We start from the raw sequence: 21,785 nt of genomic DNA, 5'->3' as shown, positions 1-21,785 counted from the left end.
TAGGAGAAATATTCTGAAATCATAGTGTCTGCTCTTAGTATTTTTTTAATTCTCGTTCAGGTCGTTTTGGAGTTTCCACTAAATTTTACTTGTCGGGCGCGAACGTTAAAACATCCTCAAACGTAGCATTTCTATAATTTCATTGGTTAATCAACTCTTTGCTGAAACATTCCTGGCTGTTAGAAAATAATGGGGTGGATTTTTAAGACCTCTGATGATAAAGCGATAGGTTTTTTTCGAAGGATATTGTGCCCACCTTTCGGCGAATTTGTTTCCATTGGATGATTGAACACCAACTTTTTAAAATTCAGGCAAAGACAAACCCTTCTTTCGGGGTATCATTCATCGGATGGCTATATTTAATTTTATAAATGACGCAACTATAAGAATATTGTGATTAATAATTTCAGAAAAATAACTTCAAAAATTAGTTTTTAAACTAATTATATTATGATTAATAATTTTGTTATGATTAATAAATTCAGAAAAATCATTTTACTACGATTAGTAAGTTTTTCGTGGTATTATATAAGCTCCGCTAAGGTTGAAATTTTCATGCTAAAAGTTTTCGATCTAAATTGATACTTTTTAAAGACTACATTTTAATGGATTATTTTAGTAGCTAATTTATTGTTTAATTAATGGAGAATATGTTTTCTGAAAATAATGTATGATTAAGGTTGAAAATTATAATTTTATGGAATGTTTATTACCCATGAAAAAACCATTTTCCACTTTCTTACACCATGCTACAGTGATAAAATAAAAAGGAAAAAATGCCAAAATACGAAATTGTTCCTCTGGTGATAAATTATAGCCAAAGATTGACAAATCTTTTGTTGACGGGACTAATCTCTACTATCTAGAAGTAGCATATGTAATAATTCTCCAAAATTTCGATTGATTGCTTTCACAACAACTACTAGAGAAAAATATGCACGCGACATAAAAATGGAAGTAATTAATACAGTCCACAACGTTAAGATTGTAAAAACAGAAAGAAATGAAAACTGACACGAGAACTGAAATCAAACGTGTAACCGAAAAGTAACCACTCATGCATTAGTTGAGCAAACTGGTACATCAATTCCTGCTTCGTGTATCTAAGCCAACCTGCTCACAATCCACTGGTATAGCACAAAGCCTAATACGGAACATTTGTCAGAAGAAGAATTAAGATATTGATAGCAGCAAAGGACCGGAAGCAAGGCGTCAAGGCCTGTGAATCTTGTAGCCAAAAACTCTAGGAATATAGTTCTGTGTTGGCTTTTGTGGCTTGAGGTGTCCATAAGTCATCAAGAAGAGATGAGGGAATGTGATTCCGAAATATGCTCCATCAATATCTTTGGTGGTAAATGAAATCAAGTATGTGTGCAACGTATAACGGGAAACGGTTCTGCTGATCCGTTGATTCTCACATCTATATTTTAGCAAATCCAGTGTATCTTGATGCATCGAAATTGTTTAGATCATGCAAAATTTATGTTAATTAATTTTACTTTTCTTGTGTGTGTGTGAAATACGTATTGCCTGTGAGATTGACCATTGATATGTGGTTAAAAAAAATTCTTAAAGCAACACCTGGCCACTTGAATGAACTTCGTGTGTGTACGAGGGAGAGGGGAGGGTTGTTAGCATGAAAATCAACCAGAGGGTCAAGGCCTCAATGGAATAGTGCGATGGAAGGATACTGCCATTGTACTTGGATCGAGGGTAGTGAATATCTTCACATTTGGGACAGTATATCTTCACGGTGCTTGAGCGCGGGATGTCTGACTGTCCAACCGGAAGGAAAGGCTGTCCGGAGCAATAAACTCTAGGACATCTTCCAAAGTTGTAGTTTCTGTACTTTTCTAACTGTTTCAAGTTTCAGCTCAAGTTATACATATCATGAGAATGATTAAAATAAAGAGAGTATCCAATTTTAATTTCGTCATGAAGTCTACATACGAAATTATCATCGAGTCATTACTGTTTGAGACAGACGTGGGAAGAGATCGTGGTTGTTACATTTTCATTTACAATTCGAAAACTCTTTGCCTTGGTTTCGCCATTTTGGTCTATAAACATGCAAGATTTACGTTAGTACTGTCGCACAAGAAGATAAGAATCAATTTATCATTATCAAAGGATAGGGGTTAGCAATTAAGGGTTTTTTTTTTAAAAAAAAAAATAATTATTTCTAAAGACTATCTACATGTACAAGACTGATTAAAAAAAGACTTTATTTTTATATAGATCAATAAAATTAGTCTGTAAAATAGACCCAAAAAGTCGGTCTCTAAAAATGCAATAAAATTCAGATCAAAATAAGTTATTTATTCTACGCGGCGGTACTCTAGCTCCATCGTGCAACTCAAGTCTGTTCGTTATTTTCTTTTTAGTTTTTATACAAACAATTACGTACAAAGTCAAGTCTTCCTCATGACAATCAGAAAAAATAAATAATAAAGACGACCAAGAAACAAACCATGAAATCAACTCCCTGGTTTTAAGTTTACATAACAAGATTGAAAATAATCTCTGTAAAAATGCTAAGGTATATCAATTAATTGGTTCATATTTACTTTATATATTCATAATCAATTTATTTATTCGGGTTTTCAACGTTTTATAACTTGTTTCGTAAGCCCCCTTTTCAAAGAAGCAGCTGGTATTTTGTTGACAGTAATATTATTATTAGAACATCCAAATAATTACTTTCAAAAGCAAATTAAGAAACAAAATGGATCTAGCTATTATGTTGATTACAATCTACAACTCCACATTTCAGCCATTGATGAGGGTTTAAGACTTTCGTTTATACAATCTATTTAAGCAAAATATGCTCGAATTATTATTCAAGATTTGGTCAAATTAAATTGCTTTCCTACATAAAAAAAATTTAGACCAAGTCCAAATTTGTGGTTCCATTTTTGTTTCAAAACAAAATATGCGGTTTCATTAAAATTTCATTTAGTAGACTAGAATGAACAGAAACTTCCTCGTCATTGGCATGATCTCCAATTCCTTCAATTTATAGCCGCCTTCACTTCACCTAAACCTTCACAAAAAACAAGTATTTATACACTAAGTTATATTTTATTTCACCACTTTTTTCAATCTCTTTTATCCAAAAAAGTTATTCGATCATTATGGCAACTCCCCCTCAAGGCGCGGTCAGAAAAACCAGCATACAAAGGTTCATGTACAATGAAAACACCGACACCCCAAACGACACCCGTAACGTCTTACTGATAGTGGCGGCGCTGATCACTGCAGTAACATTTCAGGCCGGGGTAAATCCACCCGGGGGCGTGTGGCAGGACGACACGGATGGGCACAAGGCAGGAAGGGCGATTTATTCGGACCAAAAACAAGCGTTCTACGCTTTCTTGGTATCCAACACATTAGCTTTTTCGACTTCGATTCTGGTCCTGGTTTCTTTAACTTACAAGTTCCCTTTTCATGTTGAGCTGTGGACTTCCATTTTATCCATGTTTGTGACTTACGCTTCTGCTCTTTTTGCCATAGCTCCTGATGAATCTGTGAGGTTTAGGTACCTGTTGGCTATTGCTTCAGTGCCCTTTGGGCTTAGGGCTTTGAAGGAAATATATAAATGGTGGAAGACGAAGCGTATGTGATATATATCTGTGTATGTAGATTCATAAATTAAATTAATGATTTGTAATAATTATAAGCTTCTCATGCATCCTAGCCGAAGATCATTTCTGTAAAAATCATGCAAAAATAAACATGTAAATCTTCTAATCTTTCAAATTTAATTATGCCTATTTTTCCTTCTCTCAATCTCGGGTGCTGACAATTGGTATCCCATGCAATCTTCTGTTAAGATTGAAATTTGGACCTAACTCAACCCCAAAAGTTAACTCAAGGGGCAGGTCCAAGACTATATATACAACTCCAAGATATTTTATCCAACCGATATGGAACAACTAACACCTTCCAATAAAGCTACATTCTGTTGCATTGTATAAGACAATGGAATTATTTTATTAATCCCTTAAACTTGCGTCAATTGCAAGGATCCCCCCTTGGTTGTTTAATTTACATTTTGCTGTCAATATATCCCTGGTCCATGAGCTCATGGCAAGAATTCCGTCGCTAGAACTGAATAGAGATTTGTCACGTTTGACATATTTTTCTTCGCCAATCCTGAAATATTTTGCCGCCCCACATGCAGAAGTTTAAGAATGCATCTACCCAGTCAATCATATCATTCGTGGAGTTTCTTCGACCCATGCATGTTTGTGTCTGCATTAGATGTGTGTATGCACATATATAAATTTGTTTTTAAAAGAAAATTATTATTTATAGAAAAAGCACAAATATGATAAGGGTTTATTGACATAAAACGATTATTATCTATTTGACTACAAAAAAAAATATCTCATCAATAAAAAAAGAAATTGTTCTTGATTAGTCGAAGGTGGGGGTGGTCCCTTTGTTCTCTATTGTCTTAATCCCTCTTTCAAGTTGGCACATGCATGTAAAATAAAGAAATAATAGTCTCCCACGATCGCACATGTATAATGTTCCCTTCGCATAATCAATTGCACCTGTAAAGTTGCGTGAATATTGTCTTCTCTTCTAAAAATGTCCACAATACAGTGCAACACACATACACATATTCGACATATAATTTAAGCTGTAAAAATTTTGCATACCATACCATAAAAAAAAACTCGAAATAAATTTAAGCTCGATAATTCCGAATTATATAAATATATTCCCCGCAACATTCATATGTTAAAAAGACAAGATCAAGAAAATTGCAGCACATAACCAAAATATTTTTCCCATCCCGCAAAAGAAAATACCCTAATCTACGTGACTAAAAAAAAATTTACAACGGTCGAGCTTAAACAGCAAGTTGCTGCTGTTGTTGTTGTTGATGGGATGATTCATCTTCATAGTTAAAACTCAGAAAAATTTTGGAAGATTTTGCACTGATGTGTGGGTGAAGCATCCTTTCCTTTTGGAGATAAGAATAATATGTGTGAAAAGTGGAGGGAGTCACATTCAAATGGAACCCTAGTCCAAATAAGAAGTCCACCTCAAGAAAGTTCATTTCTCTTGTGCTGATTCCTCCAACTTTAGCAAAGTATGCATTGTTGTAATACCTGCATCATATAATATCAGAACTACACATACATTTAAAAAAAATCAGTAATTTCTACTGAGTGCGCGCCTTATTTTGTCAGTGAATATAATTCAAATAATTATCACGTCTTGAATCCTTCGAATGTGGCTTGATGATCACATATTTGGACAATTTTTGAAACTTGGAAATTTGATGACTCAACTAGATATTTATTTATTGCACCAATGTAAATAATTTCAAATTTTTTTAGGAATTTTCTCGAAGTTATGTTTTGAATTTTGAATACATGTACAACATTATACGTAAAAACGTGGCATGATCATGTGATATGAGTAGTGATGCAGGTAAAGGCGAACCTGTTGCTTTCAGATACGAATGTTAGATCGAGACATATGATAGATTGATACCCTTCCTCACATTGAATGAGTGACCACAGTTATTTCAAGACTAATTTGAAATTTTGAAAAAAATGAAGAGATATTAATAAAGTGAAAGCTGGACAGCTAGCTCTTACCTTCCCCACCCCTCGCCAAGCGAGTTGTTCCCATCTCATTCAATTTATGTACCGTGGTGCTCTGTCATATTCAAGGACTTATACTTTTAGCCTTTATTAAATTTTCTTAAAACTTCAATGTGGCATATCGACTTTACATTTTATTAATTTGACCTGTATCGTGTTAAAATTTATTTCATTAATTAATTTTTCGAAAATGTCATTACTTGGTGATTCACTCGTAACTAATCATGATGAGTGCTCTCCAATAATTATTAGAGAGAAAAAAAGGTAATTAACGAGTTCAAGAAACCAATCAATCCATCTGAAAATTTTGAATCCAACTTGAAAATCAACAACAAAAAAAACAAATCCCAGCCCAATATTTCTTGACAAAACTTCATAAATCCAGCAAGATTCTTGAAAATAAATCTAGAAGAAATAGTAATGAAAAGTTAAAAGAAATATAATAGCCAGCTCATATATCATCATATCCTAGCTCGAAACTTTTGGAAACCAACCCATGTTCATATTTTAAAATTTAACAACTCAAGAAAACTTCGTATAATAAGTAAAATGTAAACTCACATGTCATCCATGAACTTTGCAGACACCATGACACTGGCGATAAGCAGCCTGTGAACGTTGAAGGAATTGATCTGCAGCGTCGGTTGCCGCTGAGTGAACCGATCAAGATAGACGTAGGCGACAATGTAGCAAGAAGGGCTACAATTGGCATACTTGAAGATTCGTTCGAGATAGCTTTGAATTGAGATGGTTGGCCTGTTGAGGCCATGGAAGACTGAGATTTTCTGAGGTTGGAATTGGCGGTTGAGATCGTTCGACTCCGCCACTTGTTGCAGGAGAGAAGAGAGGAAGGTGATGAGTTTAGGCATCCCATCTGGGATATCTAGTTCCTCCATTGTTGTGTGTATAATTTTGAACCTTGGATCGAGATATATAATGAAATATATATATATATATATATATATATTGTCATCTCTATTTTTGGATTATTATAAGTTTGTCACCTTTTATATCTTCTATTTTAGATTTAGCCTACTACTTACTTCTTTTTTCTTTATTCCTCCACAATTATCATGGCATATATTAGTTCATGATTTTCCACTCCTATGTCATGGTGGTTTCGTCTTCGACGCAGATTCATTGATTATCATTACTCTGTTGTTTGACAACTCGTACGAATTCTTTAAATGAACCCTCACGGAGAGAAGTTAAACCAATTATTAGTTGAACAGTAGAGATGTAGATCAAGAAATTGGCTTTGCAACCATAGAAATTAGATAATTAAATATTGCCATTAATAGATTGCAATCTGTCTTGGATTATTAATTTCTAATGGTTGGCTAATTCATGAAGAAAAAAAATATAATGCATGTGTGTTGAATTTTCTAGTATATTATTAAACAATTTTATGAAAAAAATTATTATTATTTATCAAAACAAAAACATGTGTTTACTCGACACTTGGTGAGATTCTCAGTCTCAATTTAGGCATTTTCTAAGAAAAAAAGTTTGATTAAAAATTTAGTCGCTCCTGCACATGAATAAATAACCCGAGCCACAAATGATCAACCATTCATTTGTATATATATTTCCATCGTTTAGTCTACCTACATTTCCATTGGTTAGAGACCAACACGTATTTCTGTCATCCAAGCTTGGTCTTCGCGTCCCGCTATCCGCCCAAGATAAAATTTGAATATGCTTTATTTAATATGCATGCTCTTAAAAAATTGGGTATAGTCGATCGTGATAGTGTAGTGAGCTGTGAGTCTACCCCCTTCCCTTCTACGGATAAAAAAGAAAAAAAAAATTAGGAAGATAATCGGATCCCTTCTACGGATCGCCCAAGTACGTGCTAATGACGCATTAAGACGTATATAATTTAGCATAGATAATAAAGGTAACGACATTTATTCCATTAATTAGAAGTGCACCCTTGTTGCATTGCAGAACAAATGATGCAATTAGTATGTAAATTTATTATAATACAAACCAACCCTTTATTTATTATAATAAATATTATTATTTCATATGATTTATATGTTTCTAACATCAATGATATTCTTCATAATATTATATTTCCTTTTTATATTATAAATGATAAAGTAGGTATTTTAACGATTTTAATGTGAATAAGTTAGATAAGAAATGAGTCAAATATGTTTCATTATCTAAATGATAATGAAATTCAATATTCGAAAATATGAAGAAATGCAAATTTTAAAATACAATAAATTTTGCCATCAAATTTGTTCCCATTAAAGAAATTTATTGTTAAAAAAATAATTATGATCTCACAAACAAAATATATTAATTATTTTGAGATGATATAAATAAATATCATCTAAAAATAATTAATTATCGATGATGGTGTGAGGGGTGCAATCTTGCTCTGCTCAGACCGGGATTTTGAACTCTAGCTATGTTACAAGTGGGCACTTGACAGTGGTTGCTCGTGGGGAGTGGCTGATTGCTCGTCAATCCAGCCCGGGGAACATATGACGTGGAGTAATCCTAATCCATCACTGGAGACTACTAAATTTTGATGGCAGAGGCTTGAGAGATGAGGGAGCCAAATTCAGCTGTAATCGAAAGAAAAATTATTGATTAAAGATAGCTATTATAAGATGCTAAACAATTAATAGTTACATATGCTGATTTACTTTTTTTTAATTTATTTATTCTGCTGCTGGAAAAAAGGCAAATCTCTCGTACAATATTAATATATACACAGACAATAGTATCATCCCCACAAAAACACAACGGGGTGACTGCAGCTGCAAAATTCCGAAGTATTTACGTATTTATAATTATAAAAACAAGTTCTGGCCTTTTAATTCTATTGCTATCTTGCCTTATAAAACCACAAGGGGAAAGGTAAAAAAGTCACATGTTCATCTTAATGCGATGATTTTACTTAATGGCATACGAACGGCTGCAAATCCATCTCGAGGGATTCGGTGATCAACAAAGAAAAACTGGTCATGGCTTGGAAAACTCCAGGCAACCCTGTTTGAATGTTATTCAGTGTCATTGCTCGGGTCACCTCGACTGCCTTCGAGTGTTTATGCATCTCGTCCTCAACCCGCATCTGGCATGTTGCAAGTTCTGCTTTTTTATCAGCCAGTGGGTCCCGAGCATCCAAAACGTGCCCGTTACCTGATCCTGTATCAGGAAGTCCTATGCCAACCATTGAGTAAGAGTGGTAATATTTTCTTTCTATGTTTCTGAGCGAGGAAGCCTTTTTCTCGAGCTCCTTTGACACATTCTCTGTTCGTTTCTTGATCTTTAGCTCCTCGATTTGCTTCAGGTATATTGAATGAACTACATTGATGAAGCTTTTGATGGCTTCAGAAGCAACTGTATCTGGGATTCTGTCGAGTGCAAGTTTCCACTCATCCAAGAAAGCAAAAACCTCTGGTAGCTCCCTATTATTTGGCTCGGTGTTAATGGGGATGAAGGTTAGCCTAAACCATCCATGAAGAGAGCAAATGAAATCACGCTGAAACTTTATCAGGCGACAGAAACTGGAATGCCAAGCTAATACAGCCGATTCAAGATCACGTGTTGCCTGCTTGTGCAGATCAGAAGTTGGTTCACCTATGGTTGTTCGGTTAACTAGACCACGAACTTGTTGCACTATGTCGTTCTGGATGGCATGATACTGATTCATAGATCTCCACATGTACATGAACCTGCATTATCAATTTCACCCGAAGATTGGTAATGTAGGATAAGCAACAAAATTACAAAAATGAAACAAATAAATGCATTAGTGAGTATCAAATGGAAGTCAATACACGGAATTTCCAACTCAGTTCTCACCCTTTATAAAGTGCAGGGGGATTTCATGAATTTATTCACAATTTACCAGGACAAGTAATCGATGATAACTGATGAACTTATCAATAGATTCCTTCATATTTGTTTGGCTCATACTCATAACCACCTCAAACATGGTTTTCATCAACACTGATCATTAGCGGACTACGACGCAACAGAAACACGTGATTTTGAATGTAAGATAAGGTGGCAATACATACCCGTGACAAAGTTCAACAAGTTGTGGGACGAGGTCCGAGTCTCGTAAAGTGACAATAGCAGTGGACGTCGTTGAAACGGCCTGAGATGTCACCACGATCAGTGATTGCAGCCGCGTTATCGATGCCTTCGTCTTGTCCAACTTGGCTTCCTCTCCCCCTCTGTACTCCTGACTTTGAAGCACTGACAACTTTTTCTCATGCTCGATCTTTACACCTTCTCTAGCCTAGATTATCCACAGTGGGCACACACCAATATATCGATAAGTATTCAGCTATAAATCTTGGCAAACATTTGGAAATTTAACTGATTCGTGCTTAATATACTCGAGGATTGCAGAAAAAACACTGTAGAACAACAATATTAGAACTTTCGGTGGAAATATAGCGAGTGAAATACTGAAATTTGCCAAAGCCTAAAAATTTCATTATGATCAGCATTTTTTTTAGGTGATGACAGGCACACACCAGCTGGAAACTAAAAGACAAGTTTTTTGGAAGCAGACCCACCATCATGTCCAAGTTGAAATCCTAAAGATGATTCCAGGCTGTTTTTGTCACTCAGGGTATTTTTGTCATTTCATACAGAGGCTTATCAATAAGCTAAGACAACCAATATAGCACCACCACCACCCACTAAAAAGAGACATGTTCCAAGTCTATATAATCTTTCCCCTAGCTTTTTCGAGGAACGGATTTGTCATTATTACTAGAAATGCAATCAAGAAAAGGGAAAGCTTCATGAAATTGTCAGCTGTGGCGTCTATGAAACAACAAAACAAAATCCAAACTTCAATTCAGATGAAAAATGTGAAACCTCGATGAGGATTAGACGAAAGTGGTTGATATTGAGAGATTCAGATCCATTACCTTCACTTCTTGATATAATTTATTTTCCCAAGCCAAGAGCCGTTCCAAGGTGGAGCAAAGGCTCTTTGGACCACCAGATTGGTCTATCGAATAGGGTTCGAACCGGTATTTAACTGCCAATGGAGGCTTCGAAGTCCAGCTTGAACTCAGATTACTCAACACTCCACTAGAATGATAGACGGTCTCTGTAAGAAGAGGAAACAAAAACAATTAAATTCAACCAAGAAGCAACTTCCTAGTACATCCCACAATACTGATTCAAAGATATGTGAATCCTTTAGCAATCTTCATTAAGGACTGGTAAGATCAAGAGTCCAAATGATAACTCGTCCCAAAAACTATTAGTGGGAAAAAGGACAACAGTTTTGGGGGAAATTAGAATCTCACGAGAATAGCATAGAATCGGCTATATTTCAATTCAAGAAACAGAACAATGACTTGATTCGAGAAACAGAACAGAATCTCACGAGAATAGCATATAAATCTTGGTTCGAGAATCTACTAGGCCATAGCTATACTCACTTTTCAGCTGTTTGAAGCTACGATCAAGCTGAGCTCTCCCGGTCTCAAGTATCTCAGAGACCTGCTCTCCAGAAGCAGCAGCCTTATCGAAATACTCCTGGATAGCCGCCGCAATCTCTGCTAAATCTTTGTGCCTCACTACAACCCTACGATCAGATTTCGTCCCTTCTTTGTTTCCATCTCGCCAACTAGCCGAAGACTTTCCGTCATCATCCGATGAAAGCTTCTCCATCTTGCTAGAGAAATTAAGTTTCGCGTTCACATTGGAATTCTTTTTGTCTGCAGCAACTGCCTCACTCTTCACCGAGCCAAAATTTGACCGAGTCCCAAAATCAGATCTTGACTTCAAATCTTCCTCAACATCCTCGTCAGATGAGCTACTTGTGCTACTATAATGATCATGGTCTTCCCATTCACTGCATTGCACCTCCTCTCTCTCAGTTTCTTCCTCCTCTTCTTTCACCCACTGCCCTTTACGGTGCAAGGGACCTTGTTTCATATGATTTCTTGCAGAACTATTACGAGTACATCGCGAGTTGGGCGAGTAATATGACCCCCTGTCATCAAAATACTTGTTTTCGTCGATACCAAAAGGTCTCTGATAGCGATCACCAGTATGGCTTGAATCTTTATCATCAGTATAGTGATTATCAGAATGGTCCTCCCCGGTCCGGCCTGCGGTTCTCTTGTTGTTCTGGAGTTGGTTGAAGTGCTCGGAGTCCGGAGGGGAGGGGGGAGCGTAAAAATTATCCCAATTCCATACAGAAGATGTCTGTGAAGGTGTGGTTGAGTAAGTTGAATTTACGGCGGCGTTGAAAGCGAAATTATTGAGGGGTGGTGGAGAGGATGAAAAGCTTGAGTCGGAAAGGATGTGGGGTAATTTAATAGGCTTTTTCCGGCGTGGCTGCGGTTGGTGGCGGTGGTGATGGGAAGAGGTTGTGGACAAGGGAGGTGATGGAGGAGGGGGCGAAGAGCGTGAAGCAGATGGGGATGGGATGTGATCATCAGTCGGTGGAATGAAGGCCGGGGGTTTAACGGTAGAGGCGGCGGCGGCGGCAGGAGTGCGGAGGAGGACGGCGGGGGTATGGTGCGAGACTGATAGTGGTTCACCGGAGGCGAAGGCGACGAGGACTGAGCCAGTCAAGCGAAGGGACCGGCAGTAATCCGAGTGAGCTGCGGCCAGGTGGTGACGGGCGTAAACAGACTCCTTTATCAAGCGGCGTCGCTCTTTGCACCGCCGCACGGTGTCCTCGTTGTCGAGCTTGGACGCCGTGCAACCCATGACTTGAAACACTCTTTATCTGATTCCTTAAGGAATCGGAATCAGCAAGTCAAACCAATAGTAGCGGCGCGTGGCGGCGGAGCAGAAGTATCTCGCATTTAAAAGGGTGGAGGAGCCTGCCACTACATACTGCTTCTTCGACAAAAATCATATGCAATTATTACTATTTATGTATATATTTTTAAAGCTTTTGTTGTTATTCTTAATTCTTAATTTCAATTTGGATATTGTCTAATTTCATTTCGTTAAATATATGCATTTATTTAGAAAACAAAGAAAATCTCCATAATTATATTGTGGGTCCTTTTGTCGATCGTTGATTTCATCACCCCAAATGCATTAATTACAATTACAAGAAAAAATAAATTATGATATATATTTTCAAATGTAGTCTAAGCACCGATGATTATTTTGGGATGATAATATATCATGTTATTTCGAGTATGATAATGGGCTGAGTCAAAACTTGATCCGACAATAAACCCACCCAAACGGGATGGGTTTATACAGCCTAAACAGGTCTCTTTCTAACTAATCCAGGATGAGTCTCGGGTTTAATCTGACCTGCTCCAAACATATATATAAAATAAATATATTATTATTATTATTATTATTATTATTATTATTATTATTATAATTTTCTATAAATCTAATAATTTATAATATTTTAAGATTGAATAGATATATTTAACATGAAAATATATATTATTATACAAGTTTTATTAATTATTAATTTAATAAGAACTGATAATTATTTTTCTAATGAATCAAAATTGATTGATTTTAACAAATAATTTAAATGATTATTTAATTTTAAATTCTTAAATTTTTTTTTTTTGTACTTTAAATATATATAAATTTGACAAATCTACGTTTTATGGGTCCAATTTGGGTTTGACACATCAAATTCACGAGACGAGACGGGTCCAAACTCACCCCGAACTTGACCCATTACTGTCCTTATATATGGAAGTAATAATTCGACTGCACTTACTAAAATGACGCTTTATGCGTCAAAATTCAAATATACCTGACGCATTATATAGGTTTGTTTCAACCTATCCGTGCAGGCACTGCCTGCACGTGCAATGAAAGGCCCGGATCACTCCACATGAGTGATCCGGGCCCACCTCCATGTAAAAAAAAAAAATAATTGGCTCGAAAAAATCCGAGCCGTTGGATCGTTCCCTTGCAGGCAGTGCCCGCAGGGGTAGGGTCGACCGAACCCATTATATAGGTGAAACTGTTAAAGTAAAAGTTGAAATAAGTGAAAGCCAGAGGATTTTTTGTTTTCATCCAACTTTCCATCCTTGTAGCTGGACCCAACTATCAAAATATTTTCTTTTGTACCATCGGGTTTCTAATTTTTTTGAAACAATTTCCATTTAATATCCATATGCTTTAGAGTTTAGACCTATTTTATTGATGTAAAAAGAAGAAGAAAAGATTAAATGCAAATATAGAAATACATTTATCATATTTTCATACACAAAATCACTTAGACTATAAATTTTGTAAGCCGTGAATGGGAAGCATACATTTTGTAGGCTGTCCAAATTCAGCTTTTAGCCCTAAAAAAAGCTGAGCCACAGCTAGTAGTAGTAGTAAGCATTCAATCAAGACAAAAAAGAGGAGGAGACAGTAGTACCAACAGCAATAGATTTTCTTGTCAAATACTCCAATTATGTTTCGTTCAAATACCGTTTGGAAATGGCACGAACTACCAAGGCAATGTTTGCTTATATTTGTGATTTGTTTTCCCTTTATTTCATTTTGGAATTCCCCTTCACAGTTATTATAGTTTTCAATTCTTGGAAATTCTCCAAAAATTATTTTATTATTGTCTGTACTTGATGTATATATTATTATTATTTTTATTTATATCATAAAGCAAGAGAGTGGTGTCACCATTTTTATATACCAAAACTATCATGTTGAATGTAATCATTGTTGTCAGGGGCGGATCCAGAATGATATGTTTGGAGGGGGCCGGTCTACCTCAATTCATGAACGACATAAAAAATTCCAAGAATCCTCGTCTTTCCTTCCGATGTGTCTCCGAACTCGCGTCCCACCATATTTCACTCTTCAGTCGACAATATAGCATATGTTTTACAAAAGGTTACGTTAGGTTATTATTTCAAATGGCTTTCTCGATTGTGTTTGTATTAACCAACTATGAAGGTTTTAAGTTGGGCCTTTGTAAAAGCCCGTTATTTGCAGATGTTTTGCAAAAAGTTACGTTATGTTATTATTTAAAATGACTTTCTTGATTGTGTTTGTATTAACCAACTATGAATGTTTTAAGTTGGGCCTTTGTAAAAGTCCCGTTATTTAGGTTTTCAAAAAACAGCGTATAAGAAGAATAGAACACAGGATCATATGTGTAAACCTTGAAAGTCTTTAACCATTAGACTAATTATAGATACTTTAAATTTTGATGGGTCAAATAATATATATACTAAATAATAAAATATATTTTATATAGTAATAATTTTTTTAAAAAAAATTCAGGGGGCCTCTTGCCCTACTATGAATCCGTCACTTATTGTTCTTGTTAGGTAGAGCAATTGAAACGTAGTGCTTGATATGTGGTACAGTTAAAAAAACTTTATTTGCACAGTTGGCATCAACTTTGACTTTTGATGAAACGATAAGCGCTCGATCTTACAATTAGTATTAGAGTCAATGTCACTAGTTTGATTCTCATTGATTGTAAAAAAATATAATTATTGAAAAGTGGGTTGTTACTTGCAATAATTGTCTATGCTGAATATAACAATCGTAACGAAGTGTTTGAATTGTTGTACGATTTAAAATATTTGGGGTACACTGTTACGCAAACTATATTTTTTGGTAAAACGATAAGTTGTCGGTCTTATATATTCTAATTAAATTAAAAAATACTAAAATTTTATTTAATTAAAAATATAATTTAAAACCTGTTTTATTACAGGTGGCGTTTGGCTATGGAGCAGGAGTATTTTGCATTCATCACACTCGAGCCTGCCATAACGCATTGCTACTTCATTAAAAATCATACGTGTGTACAACGTAATATTATAATTATTTTTTTCTGATTATGTCGATTATGTTACAAAGAGCCTCCTTGTACACACGCACACACGTTCCTAACCCTTCTTAGTTACACTCTACATGCCGGCCAATTACCCGGTTTTGCCAATATATACTCCATCCGCCCTTGCCAACCACCTACACCCTATTTATAAAAAAAAAAAAAAAACACAAAGAATAATTAAAAAATCGAGCTTTATATCTTAATAATCGAAGAAAATCAAGATAATCGAAGAAAATCCAACTGAAACATGTCGCTTAATGCTTGTTGGCATGGTGACCTCGGCGGCTTTCATGCGGTGACATATTGCTAGAGATGTGGAGAACTTATGACTATCATGGTCGATGATGGATGATGTCAAGTTTGATTTTCACCGAGTAACTCTTATTTTTTTTGTTATGATCATTTTTGTTTGAAACTATTAAATCTACCGGATATTGCTTATTTGATACTGATGTTCTCATACGTTGTTTATGTGACAAGAATATAGCTTATATTGCATGCATTAAAATATGCATAAATAAAAATAAAAAAACGACAAACATTTTTCATTTCATCTATAAATATCTAGAGTTGTTTTGTTTTTTATTTTATCATATGCATTTTTATTGTGAGTAATATGAACTTTATCTTGTCGCATGTATCACGTAAAAGAGATTCAATTTCAAATAAATCATACTCATAGATTTAGTGATTTGGAAAAAAAAAAATCAAACCAAAAAATAAACGTAAGACTTTAACCATAATATAACCATTTTTACGGCTAAAACCGTCTAACATTAAGTTGCTGGTGGTATTTTTTTTCATTTTTTTCTATTTATTTTTAATATATATATATCAAAATAATAATATAGTCCCTAATTGATTTTTATAATTATATTTTGATTCTCAGTTAAATACAAATCAAATGAATTATAAAAATATTATACAAATAACACGTGCATTGGTACACTAGTATATATTTAAAAAGTGTAGTCTCTCACTATTTTTTATAATTATATTTTGATCTTCATTTAAATATAAACCAAATGAATTATAAAAAATATTATACAATCACACAATGCGTGTATCATTATTCTAATGTGTGTGTATATATATCAGTACTCTAATGTGTGTGTGTGTGTATATATATATATAGAAAATGAACATTGCCAAGAGTAGTCAATTTCTTATATATAAAAAACATAGTTAGACCAATTTCTCCCATTCATTCTAGAAATACCTAAACAAAAAAAGGTGAAGCTCCTCTCCAAAATCTGTAAATTCTGAGGAATGCTCCTGATCGCTTGCCATTAATTTTTCGTCGGATCAGCAAAAATCTGTGAGCTGTAGAATGGACATTGAACAAAAGCAAGCAGAGCTCATAGATTACTTTGTGAAGCAGGCGGCCAGTCTCAAGGGCTCGCCGCTTGTTGATGTTATCATTGAGGCAACTTCACATCCATCATTGTTTGCTTTTTCCGAAATTCTCTCCGTTCCGACCTTCTTCGAGGTATACCTTGTGGATTCGTGTATTTTTATTCTTGAGTGATTGATGGATTGGATGTAGTGTTCGAGTTTGAATGTCAATGCTTTCGATATGTCGTATGGTCAAACTGGTTGATTTCGGAGTCTGGTTTGTAATTTTTCGCCAACTCTCTCTTTCTGTATTACGTTTTGGAACTAGGAGTGTGCGTTTGTTTCTCATACTCTACATATCTGCGGCACCATACTCCGTAATTTTCTTGGACTGGTCTTCAGGTTCTCAGTTATCTCTGCTATACATGGGGATTAATTAACAGGAGTCAAAATGGAAGATGGAGTTGTACCCAAGTCTTTTGAGTTCAACTTGTTAAACTCCTTTCTATTGTTAAAAATTCAGGCCTTCGTTTTTCCCGACTGGTGTTTCTTAACGGTTGAATGATTTGCAGCTTGAAGGAACTGATTATATTAAATATCGCGAATTGCTCCGGATGTATGCATATGGTACATGGAGTGAATACAAGAGTAAGCAACTTAGTCTGTTCAATTATCAATTCGTCCTTTTTATTCATCTACGGAATCAATCTATATTCAGTTTTGTGTCTTTGGTTTGTCTTGATGAAAGTTCCCAGGATGAAACCGTCTGGGTTTATTTTGGCTGAATCACCTTCTCTGCAATAATAAGTGATTTAAGTTTTATAGAACCTGCCATTCTACATAGCTGTTAGTGCTTGTACTGCGTTTGCAAAATCAATTTTACCTTCTGGAGTTGCTATTTGATTCTTGGAAATAGGTCGTTGGGTATTTACGGGCAATAAGAATCTCTCTTGTTGTGGTAGCTCTATTTTTACCTTTTAATGAATAGGCACACTCGTAACTTGGATTGACTAAAAGTTATTGCTAGCACATGTTGAGAAAATTAAAATTGTTCTGCTTCAGCTATAGACTTACACGTTGTTCAATGCTTTGCACCAATACTCATGGTACCTTTAATATATGGTTGTTTGTTTACACGTGTGATACAAATTTGAACAGTGCCTCTATGAGATGCATCACATTTTCGGGGAGTTTCTCCTCTTCATGACGAGTTTTACAGATAATTCTGTCATGCAGGTGATGCACACCGTCTTCCACAATTGGTTCCTGATCAAATCCTAAAGCTGAAGCAGCTGACTGTGCTTACTTTGGCTGAGACAAACAAGGTAGGATCTATGACACCATTTTTGTGTGTTCTCACAAGTAACCGAATGATGCAGGAGCTTTTGTTCTCATTTGATATGCTGCTTGTTTTGTCATGTTGGAGACTTTACTCTTTAAGTTGATAAGAATGTGTTTCTTGCTTGCATTTGAAATGAGCAAAGTATGTTTGATGTATCTAGATGCAAAAGTGTTGTGCCGATGTACCTGTTTCCTTTATTTATTTTTCTCAAAGTTAAATTGTGGACAAATTAGAAGTTTATGTGGCATCTATGACCACCCCGGTTTTGTAATTACACTTGTATCCTTACTTTAAAAGTATATATTTTTATTACATGGCAACATCACTTTTAAGTGTAAGTTTATTGGAGGCAGTTCTTCGACTTTCAATTAATGAAAATTGATCTGCGCAGGTATTGCCATATGATACATTGATGCAGGAGTTGGATGTCACAAATGTTCGGGAGTTGGAAGATTTCCTCATTAACTGCTGCATGTATGTGGTATGTTTCTGCTTTTCATTGCTGACCAGCTAGTTCGCTCTTATTGTCACATCCATCTAGACAATGCCTTACAGTGAAAATTAAACCTTCATTGCACTGGTTGGTCGTTTTTTATTCCTTAGTACAGATTTTACTCCTGTTTTGTTTTGTTCTTCTATATTTGAAACTTTTATGCTCTGTACACAAATAGGCACGGGATCTTGGCAAATATGATTTAAAGAGATGATCACTTGAAGAAGTTTCAAAGATAGATAAGCTAATTTGTTCTTCCTCTCGTGGACAGGGAATAGTGAGAGGAAAGCTTGATCAGTTGCGGAGATGCTTTGAGGTCTTGATTTAATTGCACTCGTACTAACTTCTCATGCCAGAACCGCATGTTTGACGATGATTGGTTTCTAACTTAAGCATTGTTCAAGCTTGTAGGTACAATTTGCTGCAGGGAGGGATCTCAGACCTGAACAGTTGAGTAATATGATTGAAACACTGGCAAACTGGTAATATTTCTTCCTGAAATTTTATTTATGACTTCTATCTTTGGCATGTCCCTTTTGAAGGTTCTTATTGTGTGTTGAGAACCCGAAATAAAACTATTCAAGCATGAAAAATGATAAAGTTTAAAATAATTATATAGCATTTTTTTTTTGTTTACTTCTCCTAAGGCAGGGGGTTTTATACAAGTTAGAACTCCTAGACTACTGGTGCGTCCTTTTGAAAGTTGCCTGTCTCTTGATATCCTCGCACACCTTTAGATGTTTTATTGTCTTTCTCGGATTTCCAGAAACTGAAGTTACGCAAAGAGGTGCTTTCTATAAGATTCCTGTGTGTTCCATGTTTCCACTTTTCCCGCCCACCCCATCTTTTCCAGGATTACTTCCCCACCCGGCTCAAATAATTTTACAGATGAAATCTGGTGGTTGATATTTTTGTATAAGTCCGATTTAGCAAAAACAGTCTGCAGTTTGTGTTACAGCATTTGATTACAAATTTTATGCTGGGAATACTTCTAATGTGATTCTCATTTTTCATTTTTTAATAATTTTTTCTCAGGGTTTTTTTATACATATTTCCTTTTACATTGATTTATTTATGCAAATCCTGGTTTATAATTTCTTAGGTTGTCAACATCAGACAATCTTCTTGTTTCCATTCAAGAAAAGATCAAGTGGGCAGATTCCATGAATGAAATAGACAAGAACCATAGAAAGGAAGTTGAGGAAAGAGTGGAAGAAGTGAAAAAGGCACTATCTGCGAAGGTGAGATTAACTTTCCTTTGGTAAAGAAACGATTTTCTGTTTCAAAGAGTCATTCATTTAATTCCGTGTGTGAAAGCAACCATGAACACTACAGTGACCAACTTGAGTGCTGTGTGACCTGAAACTTTTAATGAGATGGAAGTTTTAGTAAGATTAATTTATGGATATTTTTGAAGGTTTTAATTATTATATTGAGTCTAATACTTTCTGCTACTGCTTACCCGCTGCAAGGTATTATAGACAAATCTGAGTATTTACTTGTTTGATTCTAACGAATGATTCTTATAAAAGTAATTTTGTACGTTTAGTTGGTGATTTACCCTTCTGAATGCATCTTCAAAGTTTTTATAGGATACATTGTGGTATGACCTATCTCAGATTCACATTGTTTGGAACTTTAAGTGTTGTGTTATCTTAAAGTGTGGCAAGTATGAGTTTTAGCTCTAGACATGTTGGTCGATGTGTCTTACTTACATTGTGGCAGAAGCTAAAAACTGTAAGCAGGCCGGCATTGATATCCGAGGGCATGAAGAGATCTTTTCTGAACTTGGTGGAGTGATGGATTATGAGGAAGATCGTAGCCGACCAAAGAGGTAGCATTTGAGATCCTGACCTCCAAATGTAGCATTCTAGTACAAAATGTTCTATGCTCTTAACTTCTTGTGCTGTTTCTTTTAACCTTCTCCAAAGTCTAATCCTTTCTCGTTACATGAAGCTTATTGCAACACATCATTTTCTCCACTCCACTGCAGCCACTATGCCTATATCAAATTTATTGAATGCTGTGTTGAAAATAAATATATCGTGGCACGGGGTATCGTGGCACGGGGATAGTAGTGAAAGACAACTATAATATTTTATGAATTAAGCACTTATCTTTAGTTGCAGTATACATCTGATGCATCTCCTTGTTTCCCTTGAATAATGTACAGGAGGCGTCATCCTGTAGGTTGAGGAGATATGATTTAACCTGGACCCTAGGATGAACTGGTCAGGCAAGTAAGTTGGCCATTTCCTTTTTCTGAATCATGTTAGCAAATCACCTCGATTGCTGCTGCTCTAGAAGACGAGACGACTGTTCTGCACTGATTTTTTGTTGGCTATGTGTTTGAAACTGATAACATTAGCTTAGATCGTCCCGTATATTTTTGTTTTGATTTCACCATTCAATATTGTTATGAAAAAAATTGGGGTAATGCATACTTTGGCTGCGTGGACAGAGCTGCGGCGAGTCATCAGGAATATCTGTACTGTGGGATTGGTTATTTATTTATTAGATTCATACACGGATTCGATGCGATTTATTTGTCCCGTAACAGGGCACATGGTGAATAGTCAACCGTGGGTGTCAGATGATGCAAGACTGAGTGCAACACTCTATCTGCATGGTAGTATTCAACCGTTGTTGTGCAAGAATTAATCAACACATCATTTCCCATTTTCAAACTGGTGCGTCTTTTTGAAAGTTGCCTGTGTCTCTTGACATAATTGCACTCTATCCTTCGTTATTTTCCTCTCAGATTAATCAACACATCATTTCCCATTTTTGAAGAGAACCTAGCGTGAAGTTATGTGCGATGCAAAACTTAATTTGATAAAAATACACTCCAAACAACAAAATATAAACACACGTATAGCATCCTTTCGATTCGATGCAACTACACTATATATGTCTATTTATAATATAACGCATAAATGTGGAGGGTGATTGGTCATAAATAGAATATCAATAATAATTGTGCATGCGTGTTTTTCGTGAGATAGTTTTACAAATCTATATCTGTGACACATATATGTTAATCATGTTCATATTTACAATGAAAAATAATAATTTTAGCATAAAAGTAATATTTTTTCAAAGATCGGGTAAGGTTAAAGATTTTTCTCACAAAAAATTATTTCTTAAGACGGTCTTAAAAAAGTTTTTATGATATTTTGGACCCGAATCAAGCCAATT

At 35.4% G+C, this 21,785-nt stretch overlaps 5 protein-coding genes across 10 annotated transcripts; 2 read left to right on the top strand and 3 right to left on the bottom strand.

Annotated features, from left to right (window-relative positions):
- Positions 1–1,173: 1,173 nt before the first annotated feature.
- On the bottom strand, positions 1,174–2,054 carry LOC142554313 (casein kinase II subunit beta-1-like). The gene is made up of 3 exons (XM_075664996.1): positions 2,034–2,054; positions 1,692–1,857; positions 1,174–1,343 (listed from the first exon to the last, which is right to left on the bottom strand). Exons 1-3 carry the CDS (start codon positions 2,052–2,054, stop codon positions 1,213–1,215), a joined length of 318 nt encoding a protein of 105 aa, XP_075521111.1. The 3' UTR covers positions 1,174–1,212.
- Positions 2,055–3,134: 1,080 nt separating this feature from the next.
- LOC142554312 (uncharacterized) lies at positions 3,135–3,623 on the top strand. Its single transcript, XM_075664995.1, has one exon. It carries the CDS (start codon positions 3,135–3,137, stop codon positions 3,621–3,623), a length of 489 nt encoding a protein of 162 aa, XP_075521110.1.
- A 1,068-nt stretch (positions 3,624–4,691) lies between these two features.
- Positions 4,692–6,576, bottom strand: LOC142553132 (cyclin-U4-1-like). The gene is made up of 2 exons (XM_075663150.1): positions 6,186–6,576; positions 4,692–5,123 (listed from the first exon to the last, which is right to left on the bottom strand). Exons 1-2 carry the CDS (start codon positions 6,518–6,520, stop codon positions 4,862–4,864), a joined length of 597 nt encoding a protein of 198 aa, XP_075519265.1. The 5' UTR covers positions 6,521–6,576; the 3' UTR covers positions 4,692–4,861.
- Positions 6,577–8,279: 1,703 nt separating this feature from the next.
- On the bottom strand, positions 8,280–12,496 carry LOC142553131 (nitrate regulatory gene2 protein-like). The gene is made up of 4 exons (XM_075663148.1): positions 11,057–12,496; positions 10,535–10,719; positions 9,668–9,891; positions 8,280–9,319 (listed from the first exon to the last, which is right to left on the bottom strand). Exons 1-4 carry the CDS (start codon positions 12,336–12,338, stop codon positions 8,542–8,544), a joined length of 2,469 nt encoding a protein of 822 aa, XP_075519263.1. The 5' UTR covers positions 12,339–12,496; the 3' UTR covers positions 8,280–8,541.
- A 4,104-nt stretch (positions 12,497–16,600) lies between these two features.
- LOC142553129 (COP9 signalosome complex subunit 7-like) lies at positions 16,601–21,422 on the top strand. 6 transcript variants are annotated; one of them, XM_075663146.1, is made up of 10 exons: positions 16,601–16,906; positions 17,325–17,400; positions 17,989–18,077; positions 18,486–18,575; positions 18,859–18,903; positions 18,999–19,069; positions 19,690–19,828; positions 20,333–20,421; positions 20,761–20,823; positions 21,148–21,422. In XM_075663146.1, the coding sequence occupies exons 1-9, from the start codon at positions 16,748–16,750 to the stop codon at positions 20,780–20,782; spliced, it is 780 nt and encodes a 259-aa protein (XP_075519261.1). In that variant the 5' UTR covers positions 16,601–16,747; the 3' UTR covers positions 20,783–20,823; positions 21,148–21,422. The 6 variants fall into 6 exon arrangements, 4 of the variants coding, with proteins under 4 accessions (XP_075519261.1, XP_075519260.1, XP_075519259.1 ...); XM_075663145.1 differs by having other exon boundaries at positions 20,761–20,827; positions 21,148–21,421; XR_012821904.1 differs by having other exon boundaries at positions 16,604–16,906; positions 20,313–20,421; positions 21,148–21,420.
- Positions 21,423–21,785: the final 363 nt, after the last annotated feature.

This window comes from Primulina tabacum, chromosome 8 (genome assembly GCF_025594145.1).
Source record: "Primulina tabacum isolate GXHZ01 chromosome 8, ASM2559414v2, whole genome shotgun sequence".
NCBI classification, from domain to species: domain Eukaryota; kingdom Viridiplantae; phylum Streptophyta; class Magnoliopsida; order Lamiales; family Gesneriaceae; genus Primulina; species Primulina tabacum.
This window is presented reverse-complemented; position numbering and strand designations above follow the sequence as displayed.